At 41.3% G+C, this 18,485-nt stretch overlaps 1 protein-coding gene across 7 annotated transcripts in view; it reads right to left on the bottom strand.

The window, feature by feature from the left end:
* The window catches only part of kidins220a (kinase D-interacting substrate 220a), a 59,191-nt gene that overhangs the window by 16,645 nt on the left and 24,061 nt on the right, over positions 1 to 18,485 (bottom strand). For all 7 annotated transcript variants that reach the window (XM_030127590.1, XM_030127591.1, XM_030127593.1 and 4 more), the window contains 3 exons: positions 16,105 to 16,249; positions 15,336 to 15,498; positions 2,574 to 2,752 (listed from right to left, as the gene is read on the bottom strand). In XM_030127590.1, coding sequence (XP_029983450.1) covers positions 2,574 to 2,752; positions 15,336 to 15,498; positions 16,105 to 16,249 — 487 coding nt within the window. The remainder of the gene's footprint in view (positions 1 to 2,573; positions 2,753 to 15,335; positions 15,499 to 16,104; positions 16,250 to 18,485) is intronic.

Here is an 18,485-nt window from a genome sequence, read left to right as displayed (position 1 = left end):
TTAGACAGATGTGAATCCACAGAGAAAAATACACATCAAACAATTAACATACACAAGGGCAGAATTCCTTCAGTCTCAAAGTGCTGTGGGGAATACAACAGGAACATTGTTCCTGAACATGTTCTCTTTATCCAAAATAAGAGACAATCAAACAAATAAATGCTGGAAAGAAAAGAAGAGCAGATGTTACAATTACGACCTTCAGCTGAGAATTCCATTCTCACTTTGATTCTTGTTACTCGATTTGCTCACAAACCAGCAGGCAAGTGGATATTCTGGGGTTTTTTTCCCCTCCAAATTATATGCCAAGCATGTGATGACTCACACATGGAGCCCTTTTGCTATGATAAGTAAATGTACCCATGTAAACAAATAAAGCAGACAATGCAAATTCATCAACGGCATCTTCTACTCTTTTTTTTGCCACAATTGTTTTCACATAAATCAATCTGACTTAGAGAGACGTCAAGTAGAAGCTGAGTAGGCGCATTGGTAAAACCTCCCAAATTAAAGTTAAATAAGCCCGGACGTAGAACAGAGTGGCTCTGTGTGGCTGGCAAGAAAGTAAGAACCAGAAACAGAAGCAGGCACCAGAATGTCTCCTGGTTATACAAGTGGCTGCTGAATGACACGCTGAGTGAGACCCAATCCAGCCTGCGAACACAATGGGGGCCTTATGATGTGAGTCAGGCTCATGGGCGGGTATCACTGACAGCACTGCCCACTGGCTGGCCAGAGGACACTGGGCACCAAGTACAAACTGGCCATGGAGGGAGTGGAGTTAGCGGGATGACTGCGTAGGAGCATTGGTCACCTTCCGCTCTTTGGGGACACGTGTGGAGGTGAAAACACCTACGCACTAAGGCGCATGTAGACACAAATAAACACAGATACATACACACACCTACACACTTCTATCCAAGAAGCCTTGTACCTATACACCAAACGTCTGGTGGCAGAGCTTGGTCAGCTTTGCCCTCCATGACTCAACCTTGGCTGAACAGACTTTGTGTGTGTGAGTGTTCTTTCTGCGGTCTCATAACACTATGATGCAGCAGCTTCACACTAGGCATTGCCGACACTCCTATATAGGCCGAATGGACGCTGACGCACAGAATCAGGAGTACAATGCCACCCTGGCTTACAGTTTAATACCAATGCGTCATTGTAACTGCAAACTGTGAGATTTTGGTGCGACGCTGGAGGCAGATTGGTGACAGAGAGTGAAAATATTGTCCTGATCCCACAGTGCTGCACAAACCTACTTGACATTTGATTGTTGGAAATGAGAAGCGAGCTACGGGTTTCTCATAGCCGCAGCAGTGGGTGATTTTAGAGCAGACCCTGCTGCAATGTTATGAGTAATGTCACTGCCAAATGAGCTGGCACACAATGGCACACTGAGGACAGTTCTGTTTCTCCACACTATTGTGCATTCAACCCTCATACTGTATTTACATGAAAGATGTGTGAGATTAACCTCTCACACACACACACACACATATATATATATATATATATATATATATATATATATATATATATATATATACATACACACACACACACATATATATATATATATATATATATATATATATATATATATATATATCTCCGCTGGATATCAGGAGAAAAGTATCCTGCCACATATTCATACAATATGACAGCAATTTTACCTTGAAAAAATAAATAATTTTTACATAAACCAACATTATATTAAGGTGTGTGGTTATATCCATATTTCCTTTCAATTTATCAAGTGCGTGACTACCGTTTCCAAGCTTTACATGATAAGTATTTCATATTTTATAGTGCTGATCTGCACTACATCCACAATCCCAAAAAACCCTCTATAAACCTATATGCGACTCTGCTGTACTGTAAAATAATAAAGACAAAACAGTCGTTGCTGAGTGTGGCATTTAGAGAAGTCGACATAGTACAGGAAAGGTGGCAAATGCATGAGAGAGGTGACTGAAGCGGTCACTTTTTATAAAGCCAATGATGTGGTATTATATGAAGTGGTAAAAAAGGTGGGTTTGAAAATGCCAAGCTGGAAATATTTTCCGATTCTGTCATTCCCTGCCTTTATGCCAAGTGTCGACAGAAGATTGTTGGACAAATGTCTGATTAAGTGTCAGAACTTGAAAAGTGTGAGCTGGGGTTTCCTTCTAAAGAGTAGTTTATAATTTGTTGTTATTTTATTTTTATTATGTTTCCGTTTTGAATTTTCCAATAAATCCACCTATGAATCATTACTGTTATACTAAAGTAATGATATAAGGTGGAAACAAGTCATACATTAATTCAATATTGTGTTGTGATTGTGCAAATATCAGGAGTCTGTACTTCACAGTGCAATTCAAGCTTAAATTCAGGACCTTATTGGATTTAAAAACACTGTGATATAATTTTCTAGCAAGATCATACACACCTATCTTTGGCTCCTTCTGCCAAAATTAGTATTTTGTCAAGGATGCAGCTTTGACTTAAAAGATGCTGAGCTACAGAAGTTGAAGTCTTTCATTTCTGAAACTACTTTATCGACAGTATACTGAATATTTAACAACCTGCAATGATTTCCCTGAGTTTTGGGTCCAGGTTGACAGTGCAGGGCAGGAACATTTCTACATCTCTGGCTGTGAGCACAGGTGTCCTGGAGGAGAGAAACACTTCGAAGCTGCGGATGTCTCCGTCGATCTCTAACAGAGGCTCCACGTCCTTAGTCGTGGGGATGTTCTTGGAGATTCTTAAAAAGAGTAAAAGAAAAAAAGTTAATATACAAAGGATTTGGCTAAATTCTGATCAGGTTTAGAAGCGTACTTAAATTACAAACAGTCAAACAAAACAGCATGTTCTGTAGTGCACGGAAATAAGAAAAAAGCCAGTTTACACTATATTCTGACTGGTGTGTACATATTAGAAAACACAGTGCATCACAGTCTCATGCAAAAAAGAAGAGGAAATAGCACGCACTTCTGTTAAGATTGGAGAGATATGTAACAGTCATCATCATCATGAGAGCAGAGAGATAACTGGATTTAGAGAAGGTAAGATAGTGAAAGGGGGGATGTTCGAGGACAGATAGAATGAGGGATGTTATCTTTTCTCAGCAGAGGAGGAAACCTGAGAAGATGACAATCAGAGTAATTTAGCAAGCAGCAGACGGAAGCGCGTCATGATGTGCAGTGCAGTTAACATAGTGTTTGTTATTATAGGCCCTTAGTAAACAGCATGTTAGGAGATTTGGAGGAGAGTAATTTACACAGGCAATGAAAACAATTCATAGACTAAAGACTGATGACATTTACATTAAAAACTGTACAAAGGCACAGAATAGTATTAATGACAGGTTTAGAGGACAGACAGCATCCATGAAAATCAGATTCTTTAGTGTCAAGATGTGGGGAATCAAATTTCAGCTACCCAACGTTAACAAAGACATCAGTTTAATAATGAAGGGCAGTGAAACATGTGACCAGGGCAACAGGGAACGTAAACACTAACAGCCCAGGGCTATCGGTACATCTCATTAATCTTATAATTCTGACTTGAATATATGAAACTCGGAGTGACTTCTGACATCAGCCATTCATCACCTGAATGTGCAGCTCTTATCAGATGAATGAGGAGACTCCAACAGGGAGCAGACTTTTTCCCTCATCTCTGCCTCCGTTTCTCATTCGAACGCTTCATCACTTTCTCAGTAGATGTTTTTGTTTCCCTGCAACCTGCTGAACCTTTCTAACCAACAGATCAAGCCTAACTCACTCTGCTAACTAAATACATCGCCCAGTCTGTGCACTGGTATGAGAACACGAGCTGATGAACTGGGATTTTCCCTGGGCCTGATCTGTTTTTGAGAGTGAACAGAGGCTGGTCTTTCTGTGACTTGATTGGATGATTAAGACGATTGCTGCAGCACACTAAGTCAGGTTGAGGTCAGCATCTGGCGAGAGCTCAACAGCACATTGTTAGTGAATAATCCAACTTACAGTTAACCTAATCCAGTTAAAATACTGGACAAAACATCCGTGTCAGCCAGGTTCTCATACTTCCATGAGGGTGAACCCAACTGTGAAATGAGAACAGGTTCCATCGTTTTCATTCAAGGTTTTTTGCTGATACTTTGGAGGGTGAACAGGTCCAGGTTCAGGTATCTTTTCAAGGGCATTTGGAAAGGACAGATGGCTGTGATGGATGTATCTGCTATCGAAGGCCTTGAACCTCTGACCTTGTGGTTACAGGAAGTCTCTCCCATAGAATCTAGAAGACAGTTCCAGATGTAGCACTGGTGCTAAGGAATGAGTCTTAATTTCCAAAAATGAGTTTGCATTTTGCAGTTCCAGTCTTCTTGTCTTGAAACAATTGGTTTTTTGAATTGGTTTCTAATACAAGTCTGAAATATGGTCTGTGGTTAATGCAAGTATAGCCAATTTTCAGGTTTGCATACTAAAACATTTTTCATGTGTATTAAAGACAGGCCAACAAGCTAACAAGCAACTAAATAAGAATACAGAGACTGTCTGGGACATTAAACATAATCATGCCAAACATTCACAGAATACACCGACCTACACCCAATATCAAATGCAAACTACTGTCCACTACTGTCTACTGTCTACCAGTCCAGTCCAGGTGGACCACCCCAACCCTGTTTTCACCACCCAATGAACAACACAGACAGAGACTATGAGTAAACTGAATGTGCTGTGAGCTGGGAATACATTGCAGCACAGCTGGGCTCCAGTAAACAAAGACTTCACAGTATATTCTTTTTCTGTTAGAACCTTTAAAAACATCTAAAAGGTCAAGGAAGCTCTACATTGGCACACAAATAAACTCCAATTCAATGACCTCTGCTGGGCAGGAACATATGTTGCCTGCATGTACATAGGCAGCACCAAAATTACCAGCACTGATCAAACACTGCTCTGATTCAACCAGCACTGACAAAAATGTCCAACATCCACACACCTGGATAGTGAGGATGGGGAATTTCAGAAGTGTAGATGAAGGGCGAACTGTGTGTCTGTGCGCATGTGTAAGCATATGTACAGTATGTGTGTATGTGTGGGTGTTTGGTTCCTTTTCCCATGAACTGTATTAACCCGTATACAGACTGAGAGAAGCCTGTGCTTTTCCCCATTTCCAGCTGGCTTACTGCTGTTTATTTGTGGGTCTGCAGACACAGACCAACAGGAGCCAGTGACTCACACACACACATACACACACAGGGCATTTCCTTTTTCTTAACAGAGAACACCCTCCAAAGACTTTCTAAGGAATCTTGAGTCTTTTTATAGGACCTTCTAACATAACTCAGTAAACAATGTTGTGTCCACACTTTTTTGGGTTACATTATTGCCAGGATTAAGAATCAACAAAAGTAATGAATGTCCAACCAAGACTACTGAAACTACAGGGATATCAGATAGTTTAAGAAACTTTCAAATCCTTATTTGAGACATTTGATAAAGCTTGAATTTTTGAAGCTAGCATACCCAGCAGACTGGTCAGCCATGTGTACAGGAAAAGATGGCCACAATGTGGAGTTCACACTTCAATACTGGTTTTGTCAGGTTAGTAGTGATGTGCAAAAGAAGGATGGGAGGTCTGTGAAGACAGCATTACTGAATACTGATGAACTGACAGCTGATATTCCGTTAAAGTGATTGTGGACAACATGCTGGACTGCATGGTGTTACAGAACAAACAGTGCGTATTTAATGACAACAGCAGTTTGTCAATGAGGTTTAATCACTTCAAATGATGTCCTTTGCAGTCAACTAGTGATGAGCCGTTGGCACTGGCATTAAGCAACTGACACAAATCACTTCAGACTTAGTCATCCTAACAGTGAACAGACGATACAGACAAAATGAACAAAGCATTTCTTATCAGAAATCAGCTGCCAAATGACAAGATGGATGCTCGGCTTGGAGTGCTAAGGAAGCCGGCGTGCTACTTTCAGGCAGACTAAGGACCAGTGAGATAAAGGCCGTCAGGCATCCCGGCAGCCATTCCTGCACAATGGGCCCATTGACAGAATCCAGCTTATAGCTGCAGCACTACAGGCGCTTAGGCCCAACCACTCTCTGTGTGGCGTGGCCACTGGGAGCTTTCTGAGCTTATCCAAATGCTAATAGGTCCCAAAGCTGACTGGAGCATCGCCTTTCTTCTCCTCTCAACCTCCCACACACTGTGGCTGACGGGAATGAGCAGAATTCATCTCTATCCCTTCCATCCTCTCTTTGGGTGCTGAAAGCATGAATGTGCCACTTGACTTTACTTTACAGCTACCCTCTGTGCTTATGAACAACATGCATGCACACACACACACACCACAAAGAGGTGGTCTTGCTGCCAAACATTTCCATAAAGGGGCCCAAAGACATAGAGACATGCCTGCAGAACAGACAAATGCCTGTGCACATTGTGTTTGAGAAGCTCAAGAGTGTCAGTGTCACTGTGTGACCAGCCCAACAGAGTGGGCGAAGAAGTTAACCAGGCCCGGGTCCGGCGCATTCCTCTCCTGGTCAGAGTCAAGTCAGAGCCGCTGGCGCAGTGTCTGCCAAGCGCATGGATGAACCCAGGGAGGCCTTCTCTGGGAAAACACTGGACAGGCGGACAGACCAGCAAGTTGGCGCGTGGACTCACAGCATCAATGCTGAGAGAGGTTATTGTTACAGTGGAATCTGCCAAGGCCTCCACCATCCAAGAGGCAGAGGGGGAGAGCAAAAATATGTTTTCACTTTAGATGACGCCATGTTCTTTGTCTCCTTAATATCCAGACGTATTTCCTTGATTTAAATCAAATGCTTCAAGTAATGTAGACACCCTGTGTTTCTGTTTCCCTCCCTCTGACTCCAACTTTCTCCTTCTTGCTGGCTTCCTTTTCTTGGCAGTGCCAAATGACAACTTGTGGCGGTGTCTGCTTTCCATATACATTCGTGGCAAAGTTTGGTCCAGTAATTGAAACTCTCTTGTACTAAGCTGGACCTGTGCATCCCAAAGCAAACCACAGAGACAAGCAGGCTAATGGGAAACACACCAGTCTGATAAAAAGTGAGCAGCATCGGAGAAGGCCGCCTCTCGGTGAGACGGACTCAGGACTCAGTGGTTCCTTGAAATGTTGATTAAACTCATGTGTAGTGCCGAAATGAAGCCTCCGTGTTCCAGACCCCAAAAACCTTAACTGAACCCTCCACTCAGGGTAACTATGGCTGTATTCTTGACAAACAGACACACATTAAACCTCAGCTTTGTGATTTATGCCCAAGAAATTGGAGATTCCTAGGGCCATGGCAGAGTTCGGTCATTATGATGCTAATTGCACAAAGTACTTTATATCAGCACATGTGGTTGTTTGATGGCTGTAATGGCCAGTTGATAGGCTGCATGATGCCGAGTTAAGTGGGGTGGACTCCTAAAGTAGAGACAAATGTTTTTTTCTCACCAGATTATACATCTGGAGTTAGTCTGTTGTGGACTCAAAATCCACAGTGAGTGATGACTGTTGCAAATGAAACTCTGCATGCTCAAGCTGAACCAGTGAACTTCACTAAGAGGGATGCATGCAGAAAATATAAGATCAGAAAAAAAGATGAGTGATGGATAGGGAGAGGTGGATGAACATAGGAAAAAGGAGAAAAGAAGAAATGTACTAAAGCTTCTCCGTCTTAATTTGTGTCTGAGTCAGAGGCAGTGAGGAAAAGCCTCTCCTGATTATTAAGAACTTTCTTTACAGCCTACAGCACATTGCTTGAGAGACCCCAGCAGACAAATCTGATAACTAAATCCTAAAGCTATTATGCAGTGGCTGGCAGCACGATCACAAATTTAAAACTGCTTTAAAAGCAAAGACGGGGAAGAAAAGGACACTAAAGATTTCTCCCCGTATAGTCTGGATGAACTAAATCTTCAATTCTCCTTCTTTGGGCAGGCTCACTTGCGTCATTCTTTGGCATTTCAGTGAGCCATTCCTACACACACCACTGTTCACCACACACACACACACACACACACACGCACACACACACACACACACACACACCCCACCCCCACCCCCAAAAAGGGCCTGACCTCATTGACTTTTAGAGGACCAGGATGTTAACATCAGTTAAGGCCGGATGTGTTGTATGTGCAAAAATGTGTCTCTGTGTGTGTAACGAACAAGTGTGCCCATGGCTCCTGTGGTGGCTGAATCTCACTGTCCACTTAAAGGTCAGTTGTGACCCTCTTACAACCCTGTGCTATTTATAATCAGCCCCCAGCTTCCAGCAGTTCTAACACAAAGCACTAGCAGTGGGAGGAAGATCAGCGATAATACTCAACACTACAGAAATACCAAGGTATCAGGAAGATATCTGTTTCCATGTCCTATACTCCTCTACTCCCATCTCAGTGTCATGTTTAAATGTTAATCTTACCAAGTTGGCACCAGTGGACGACTCTATGACTAAAGAGCAAAGGCAAGTCGAAGGTGTAGAGGCTTTTATTGCATTTGAAATGATTCCTTATGCTTTATAGAAAAAAGGAACAGAGCGGTTCTCTTGTTTCAGACCAATTAGACTAATCCCTAAACCTCGGCTTACAGGCTGAAATGAAAAGGGCTTTAAGGATTTTCTAGCAAAGAATGCTGCATGACGTTCTTTCCGTCCGCACGAGGTAGCCTCTACACGCAGACACTATCAAAAACTCACCTTGCACACACACACTGCTCCTGCTGTGTCGACTATACACACTGGCTGCAGTTGCCATTTTTTTCTAACAGCTCAGTGGGGAATGAGTGGTAAAGGTGCAGGCAGAGGCTGATTCATACCTTAGTCACCACTGCCAAACACCTGAGGGATGGAGGAACAGCAATGCATGCTGGACAGACACACAAATTTATGCAAACACTCAAGAAACAGGCTGGACTGTGTTGATATATGCAGCATCAGTAGAGGTTTGGGATAAGAGGGTGTCAGAGGTGGGAGATGGATAACTAGTATTTGAAATGGATATACATTTGTGGTAAAAATTATCATGTGTGACAAACTCCATGGTTTTCCCTACAGTTTTAAGACTGAACACCACCCATGCAGGCTGGACAAACAGACTACAGAAAAGATACCATATTAGTCCAAATAAACAGTTTATGAAAAGTGGGGGTCATCCATCAGTCATGTGTGTGCTGACTTAATCGATGAGTAGATTTGTTTTGAGTTTGGTTCTTAAAAGTGTGTTGTTTTAGTCAAATAACAACATAAACCGTCACAGTATCTCAGTCCTCAATAAATCTAGGAAAACTCTGAACTCCAAAATTACAATCAATTCAACAATAATAAAATAATAAAATACCAGAGTAATAAATAAATGTGCTTTTCTTAGTTCAGGGTTGATTAATTACTTCTGGTCAGGCATAACCTATCAATACTGTGGACAGGACATTGTAGAAGACTAAAGAGTGGTTATTAAAGATATTGTAAAAATGTTAAATATTGGATCCACGTTGATAATAAGTCAGCTCTTATTTTGGAATACACCTGATGTGTGACGCAGTAATGCCGCTGGTATCTGTTTGATCCGCTCTGCTATTCACATACTTCGACTTTTTTTTTTTTTTTTTTTACCTCATTTTACCTCCAGACACTGGACTGTCTCACTTTGCTCTGTTCAATCTCTTTTCACCTTAGCCTCTTACTGCATTTCTGTTAACTTATTCCAGCCTTTCCTTTTTTCCTCTTTATCTCATCCCTACCATACTTTCTTTTTTGTCTCCGGCGGGCTTTATCTTCTCGTCAGTCAGTCAGTGTGTCAGCATACTGGTGTGCAGACTCAAAGCTGGTGTCCTATCAGTAATGGAGTCAGAACTCTACGGTGGCTTCACACCAGCCTTTACAAATTCACACAGGTTTTAGGGCCTCTTAGCAAATGGCGGTGCAATGACTGATCGAATTACTAGTTCTGTGCCGTCTTTCACTGAAATACCTCCTGCAGGGATTCAGCTCAGGAACAATGGGCTCTCTCAAAGGACACAGAGAGATATTTTGAGCATTAGCCATGCATTTGGATTATAGAAATTGTCACAAATGTGATGGGAATTCACACGAACAATAGGCTGTGTGGCAAATAATAACGACTTTTCATTATAAGGGTGAGAAAAGTTCAAAAGTATTCATCATAGGAAAAGAATAGGATCTCGCCATTTTTTGAGGCTCAGATATTTAACAGCTTATTAAAGGATTCCACATAAAGGGAATCACCCGCACGAGCTTTGGAACGGCGCTTTTATCCCAGAACATAATTGCAACCAAATTACAATAATTGTGCCAATTAAAGTAATCCTGAATGAAGAGAGTGTCATCTTAATGTTTCAGTACTTGGGATAAGAGTCTCTCTAATTAAGACTGAATTGCCTGGCTATATATTCATTCAGAGTGCCATTAGTGGAGGAAAAAAAAAAGTTTTGAAGTGTCCAAGAAGTGCCTGGCTCGAGTCACGTCTCTGAGAGGAGATTGTTTAGTGCATGAATGGAGGGTCAGGCCAACAAAACAGAGAGGAAGTGAGGAGAGGGGTAGTTATTTCATCACAAGCTGTGACAGGAAGAGTAAAATCCAAAAGTGCATCAAGATTTTGGAGAGTTCTTTATATACAAATACTGACAAACAGACAGTGACGCTGCAATGAACAGCACTTCCAAACAACGCCAGTACCTCACCTGACATCAATTTCTGTGATTGGGTCTCTGTTGTGTTCTGCTTCCTGCACTGTGTGAATGTGTGTGTGCGCGTGTGTGTGCATATGTGTGTTTGTTGAACACAGCCTGCATCTCAGGGTCTGATTAATTACAGTGATTCTCAGAGGAGTTAGGGGTGACATATGTTCTTGCACTGGTGTGAGATCTAGGTGAGTGAGAAAACTGCATATTTGCATGTGTGTGAGTTGGGTGTGTGCATAATGCGCCAGTTTTCTGTGTGATCTGAGGTGTATGAATGCATATGTTCAATCATAAATGCTTGTAGTACAAATAGTATTTTTGTGTGCTTATTTCACTTACAACATACATTCACTTTTGCGCAACTCCATTTGTGTTGTAAGATGTGTATATAGCATGTATGGCTTTGAGTAATAAGGATATATATGTGTGGGTGTGTGCATTGAACAGCTGATTCAGGTGTAGCGCCAGAAGCATACTCCTGAGTGCAGCGGGGGCATCCTGGCACAGACAGGGCACCAGATGTCAGAGCAGTGCAGGAACCTGCTCAGTGGACCAGTGACACTTTTTTTCTAGTGCTGAAAAGGGGATCTGGGCGTCCAGAAATAAACTCTCTGAGGGGCCCACTGAACCCGCCCCCATACATCATTAGGTCCAAATATGTTAACCTCTCAACCAAACCACAGAGCTGTTTCACATTTGCTAAAACTGTCATTCTGATTATTAAACAAACAGTAAACATATGCACATGACTTTACCTAAAACAAGCGATCTTGCGTTTAGATGGATTTCTAATCTTGGTTATAGGATTAAATATTACATGAGTCGTTTTATTAACCAGCACTCGGCAACCAAAAGCATCTACCGATCTAATATGTTTCAAAGCTGTAGAGCCACAAATCCTATCAATACATGTAAATAATTCAAGTAAAAGTAAGTTTCTCAGCTTGTAAGAAGCATCAGATGTTTGGTTTGGACATTCAGAGCCTCTGTATTGAACATGGATTCACTTTTACTTAGTCTGTTCTGATATAAAATCCTTTGAATTTGAGTTTATAATGAACATCTATACGGTCTACTAATTCAGTACAAGAAAGTATCTGCTTTTCAATGCAAAATGCAGAGGATAATATTATAATAACTGGTGATAAAGCACTTAGGAAAGGATAGATATAGAAAACAATTCATTTGGAAGTCACCACAAAAATAGTTCTAGGTCTTTAAGGGTTAAAAAAAGAAAATAAACAGTGCATGGAGCAAAATGTAGTAGATATAAAACAGAGTGAAAGTCACAACAGTAATAAGTCCAACTGACTGACAGAAAAGCAATCAGACTTTTCATGTTAAAATACATGTGCATATATTCCACTTTTCTCAAGTTAATATCACGGTTAACTAGTTGTCTCTGTTTTTGGAATACTGCCTGCATGCAGAATAACTTTATTTAGAAATCCTCTTGAGCTCTGCAAAACAATTAATTGACTAATAAAGAAATAAAGTGATATATCCAGAAGAAATCTTAATTGCAGTGCTAAACAGGAGTGTCCTTGAGTGATATCCAGAGTTCAGTCACTTAAAGTCACTCTGCAGAAGAGTTTCCATTAATGGCTAAATATAATGTAATGACTTGAAACAACATCAAGGAAATAAACATACACGAGCGCATTAAGAGTCGCGGGAAATGGCAGAGCTGCTTTAACGTAATAACCATGAAGCAGGAGAAAGCAAGGTTAGCTATAGTCATTAAGTTCCTAATGGCAGCCAAAACAACTGACTCCTGAGCTGAGATAATACTGTGAAGGAAGAAATGATGCAGCAGAAAATGATAGTCACAAGGCTGTAGGCTCCAAATTCGATTTGCGACTGATAGAAGAAAAAAAAAAACAGCATTTGAAAAATAGATTAAGGGTTGTTAATTTGACGGCTACAAATAGGAAAGTCGTTCCAAAACACTTCTTGTTTTGTTTTGTTCAATTTCTGTCAGTGTGCTGGGCAGGCTGAGATGCTGGCTCACTGCTCGAGGTGTAATTTGTAGTTTTCCCTGCAGAACCAGCGAGACAAACATTTTAACTACACTCAGTGTGTGTGTGTGTATGTGTGTGTGTGAGCTTCACTACTTTGAGCCAATATCTCCTACAGACAGTGCCATCTTTGTACACAGTCTTTCCCCCTGCTACCTTGCATTAGTCTGGGCAGCCCCCGGTCTTACAGTTAATGATAGAAATCGCTGAGGTTATTAACCGATTACACATTCTCCATCAGATTAGGAGGGCTGTACTGGCCTACTCTCGCTACGGGAATTAGCGCTAAACGTTTCTCTTTACGCTGTGTCCTACAATGACACTTTGTGGATGCATGTTAGTGCCAGGCAAGAAGCTAAAAACAGAATTCAACCATTTTATAAGCATGTGTGTGTTTTGGTGAGATATGAGAGAAGGTGGGTGCATATGTCTGTTTTTTTCTCCTCCTTTAGGAGTTCAGGTACGTACCACAAAGAGTGGCTGTCGTCGTCATGTGAAAGTGTCACTATGTGTTATTCATACAGAATTTCCCTCCAGTTAAGTGGTGTATAGGATAATTTGGTTTTAATTTGAAAACACACAGAGGGCATATAGCCTGAATTGATGCCAATTATAATCACTGAGCTGAAATTAAAGAACCTCAGGCCAAGATGAAATCTGCCTATTGCTTTTATTTTAATTTGATAAAGCAGAAACTATAAAACAAACACAAACCGTATTAGTGGGAAGTAAAATTTAGCAAATATTACATTCTGAATGCTTTGTTTACTATGGCCTATTGAGCTGCAGCAAGCCTTACAAATAGAGGAGGAACAGACCAGCATGCTGCCTTGTGACTGAGATACAGGGCGACAGTTGACCTATAAGGGGCTGACTCACCCCCACGTTCACTTCACCACTAATATATTCACTTAGTAACGCTCAGGGGATGTGCAGTTCCGCTGTATAAAACAGCTGAGCATAACAACTTGTACACATGTATGCAAGCTTAAAATACAAAGGGAGTATACATGAGGTCTGAACAAGGTTGGTCTTGTGTTAACAGACAAAACCACAAGCAGTTAATTATATGATGTATGTTGAATCTAGGCGACAGAGTAAGACATGACATGTGTATGTGTGCACATATGCTCTGTGTGTTTAAAAAAAAAACTGCTGAAAGGAAAGCCGGGAAAAATGGCTAGATGTGTTTCTCAAGCAGACAGACAGTCAGGAGAAGAGGCCTGAGGTTTTGAGAGGCCAGTCAAGTGCTCATCCCTTGCTACGGGAGAGACCGAATAACTCATCCAGAACAAAAAGGGACCTAAAGAGCCTCACATCACAAGAAAGAGGAAGAAAAGAGCAGAGACAGAAAAAGATACAGAGGCAAAGGCCAGAGCCTTATCAGCGGAAGATTAATGTTAGAGATACGGCCTTTAGGCAAGGCGTTGTGTTTAGCCAGTTTGAGGCTTCCTGTCATCATCATTAAGGCCGCTTCTTCGACGGCCACTGCGGAACAGAGCAGCCATTTGGAAAGACACCCAGTGAAGAGGAAGATAAAGAAAGACAGGACCGTTGGTCAAAAACAAGATGATGGCTATATTAGGCCTAACGAGCAGTGTACACACAGTCGCATGCTGTCGTAATAGCACATGAACGTAGGATTTTATTAATTGCATACAATTATAGCCATTTTAGTTTTGCATAGGGCGCACAGACAGTTGCGTTGCTTAAATAAAATGTTACAAAAACATTTAAATCATACTAAATACTTCTCATGTAACACTGTGCCATATTACAAAATGGGATGCAGTTCCTGTTATCCAGTAAAAAAATAATAACGGCACAAAACCTAGTCTAATGAAGCAGTGGTTTGCCTTCCAGTAGGGGGAGGGTTGTCTGCTGACAGTAACTATCTGTGACACTTCCCTGCCGCAGGAGTCGTAGGCAGTAGTGTATTGTGACAGAGTGCAACCTTTAAAGGCCAGCGACTGATGCACAACAGCAACCAAAACCCAGCAACTCAGCCTGTGTGGGTCTCCTCCTGTTGTCTGCTATGAGCACGCCTAAAAGCATTCATGACCACACACATACAAAACCATAAACACTCACGGAGTACACACACAGACGAGACTTTTCCTCTGCTGCTCAACAGAATATGACTCAGGTTACATTGTCTTTTGTTAGGTTGGAGGGAATCATGTCCCCTCTTAAAAATAGAAAAAGTCATTATTTTCCTTTTGCATTATGATGAATTACTAAATCTGTCTGTCAGTTGCCAATTAGCGTGTCACTCACAGCCATGGGCATTAAGTGCACTGTAGCCTGCAATAGAAAAGAAAATCCTCTACTGCCACCTGCTGGTGAAACATATGTATATTAGTGGCCCACAGAAATGTACAGGTAGTGGCCAACCTGTTGAGACTGAGGGGTAACTGAGTATCTTTCACCAATTCCTGAGACCAAGGTTATATTCTTAGACAGAGAGGGAGTGAAAAAGAGGTAAGGTAGCAGAAGAAGAAAGTAAACACACATACATACAAAGTAAACCTGTACACACAAGAGATCAGATAATTAATAAGAGTGGAGCCTGTATCTGTGTATGAGTGTACCTGTATCTGTATGCATACCTCTCATAGATAGTCTTAAGAGCGACCTGATCTGACACTCCCTCAGTTTCTTCTAGAAAAAGGATGATCCATGATGTTCTGTATGGCCACTCCTCTGTCAGGTTGATCCATGATGCCAGCCGATCCCAGTTAAAGATGATCTGATTGGCCCGTAACAAGCGACCTTTCACAGGTACAGAGGGACAGCGGGTGTTGAATCTAATGATCTATTTGTGATACTCCTTTCCTGTTTAAATTACTAATTTTGTCAAAGAAAACCAAAACTGCAAGTACTGTGTCTATAATCTATTCAATATGTAAACACTTTTTTTTTTATTCTCATCTCATAAACCTGTCTGAGGCATTGCTCTTACAATATTCAGTTGAGTCACAGCAAACATTAAAAACATTTGACCTCAAATGTTCTTACAGCTGCTTTGTTTTTTAACCCTTTAACATATATTAATTAATCTTGTTGCATAATTTCTGAATGCTGTCTGTCATGCCATCATTGTAAATATTTAGTTTAATTAAACTTAATTTATTCTTTATTCGAGGGTTCTGCAACAGCAACCACTTATTGGTCCCTACTGGTCTAGGATTTAATCCCATCTTTGTGGTTTTTCTGCTCTTCTGTTTCCCATCTCCAATAATACTTTCCAGTGCCACACTAAAGCTAGAACACAAAGCTTTAATAATGTGTCCCCTAGTGAAGTAAGAGGTTATATTAAAGCTGAACACTCTAACAGTTTTATTTTACAAAGTGTTTCTTTCTTTCTTTTTTTTTCACCTGTGATGGAGACAATGTTGAGCAGCCTCCTCATGGTCTGTGGACTGATGTCACTGAACCAGTCCTCGGTCACCAGCAGCTTGGTCAGGTCAAAGGACATCTGTCTAGTGATGGTTCTCTGCATCTGACGCCGTCGGTATGTGTCCTTTAACAGGCAGCAATTGTGCAAAGACAAATATCAAATGAGTCTGAGACTGGAAATGTTTCATTTGTTTCCATCATGTTTCCAGCTGGCACTGTAAGATTAACCGGTATCCAAGACTACGGTTTTACTTGTCAATTTTGTGCAACTTGAATCATCCAAATAATGGCACCACATAATATGTGACAGGATGTGATTTTGAAGAAATTAAATAAATAACTGAAAAAGAATCTTATTTTATTGGAAGAAGTATCTGATGCAATCTTGTCACAGTGTCAGTACATGAAGGAGAGGACACTCAGCTACAGACAAAACTCACTCCTGTGACTGACACAGTAGTTACATAAAGAATAGAAATCTTAAATGTTTTATTTTTTGCAGCCAGGCTGGAAATGTAATGTGATAAGCATAACAATTTCCCTGACCCTGGAAAACGTGTGAGAGCTTATGCATCATCACTGCCACTAGCTGTGAATCATGAGACAGGCAGGAGAACGGGCGTTTCAGGGTCATCATGTGATCTCAGGCCATGTCACTCTAAAGCTGTCCTCATGTCTGAAAGAGATGGATGGACGGATGCATCCATATCTCCTTGTGCAACCTATTTAACGTCTGTATTTAAGTGCACTTGGATGTACATTAATTAGAGTGTTTTGCTCTCAGTAAATAACAGCTATTTTTGCATCAGTGGTACAGTGTTGTAGTTTACAAGGAGCCACGATGGTGACATTTTAGGTAACCGAGTAAAGATCTGAAACCCAGCAGATTAAGTGTGAATGAGACCAATTAAAAACCTTTGAAAAAAAGCCCACGTCCTAGACGCCTCCCCCGTTAAACTCATGTCTTTGCAGGGAAAACATATAATTGTCTGTGACGACTAAGGGGAAAAAAATCAAAGAGCCAGTGTCCAAAGCTGTTGACACAGATCTACCAGAGAACATCTGTGATGATATCAGACAGCTGCCATGGTCATGAGCCAAGGCGAGGGTTTTGGTTCAACTTTGAAGTTGTAATGCAGGTCTCATGATGGGTCTCAGAGAAAGGAAATGTAGCCACTGCTCAGTCGGGCCTGAGAAGGTTTGTCATATACCGCAGATAGCCCTGCGTGTTAACTTGTGATAAAAACAGATACAATTTTCATGGCTGTATTTGTCTGTTCTGTAAAGAGCTGTGATATATCTGAAAGACTTTTTGATTAAATAAATAAACTTATGTAATAATTCATTTTACTTCTTTTCACTCTGGTACATTAAATACTTTCCTTAAGGGTCATTCTTTTAATTCCAGTAAATAGAAATCAGATGCTAGAGATATTCATAATGTCATCCACAACTTGAGAACCCACATGAAAAAGGCGAGCCACTAATTCATACCCCCCTCCGCCCTCATTTTAATCGCCACTTGTAGGAAAGGGCCCTCCTGCCAAGAGCTAGCTAGTGGCAGAGGGCAAATAAAAAGCGCATGCCACCCCATAATAAAAGGGCCAACACTAATAATTGAGGATACCAGGCAAACCAGAGGTATAAACAAATGTCAAACAAATAAACAAGAGAGGGAGGCTGAAAGGAAGGAGGGGGGTTATTGGGAAGGTCTTGCAGGGTGGGAGGAAGGCATCAGTGACAGCAGCAGAGTCACTTAGCCTCCTGCCAGCAGACCTGGTGCCAGTGTTTTGTCACAGGGACCCACTGCTGCTAGGCCTTGTCATTAGGCTGTGGCAACGCAGCAGGAAGGATAAACAGCCATTACATCAATTACACCAGGAACCTTGGCCGCACACCGAGCACCTCGCTCTTTTTTTGTCTCCTTCTGTCCTCTGGCCTCGACACCGCCTGCCAACACCATGCCTGTACTCAACACGGCCTTCAAGGATGAGGGCGAATTAGGAAGTAATCAGGGTTTCTGTTGTAAGGCCGCATCTGTCACCCTCTGCAGGCTTCATGCATGTAACGCCCTCAGTGTTCTCCATTCAAGTGCTAGTCGAGTGACTGCATTTTCATTTTGTTGATTAATGTTTTTGGGGGTCAAATTAATTGTCAGCTAATGTGAGTGTTGTGGGAAAGATAGAAGAGTCCTTTTACATCATTCATTCATCAAAAAAAAAAACAACTCAATTTTAATTGAGAATCAAAAACTTAGAGGTCATTGTTTCCATTTTTAATTTGGTTGTTGTGGGTAGGGTGAAGTATGAACAGTGTCCATTTAGGATGAGTACAACACACAAATAAATTTGCTCTTAACC

The sequence above is a fragment of the Sphaeramia orbicularis genome, chromosome 22 (genome assembly GCF_902148855.1).
Source record: "Sphaeramia orbicularis chromosome 22, fSphaOr1.1, whole genome shotgun sequence".
NCBI classification, from domain to species: Eukaryota; Metazoa; Chordata; class Actinopteri; order Kurtiformes; family Apogonidae; genus Sphaeramia; species Sphaeramia orbicularis.
Note: the sequence above shows the minus strand (reverse complement) of the source record. Positions and strands in the feature narration are given on the sequence as shown.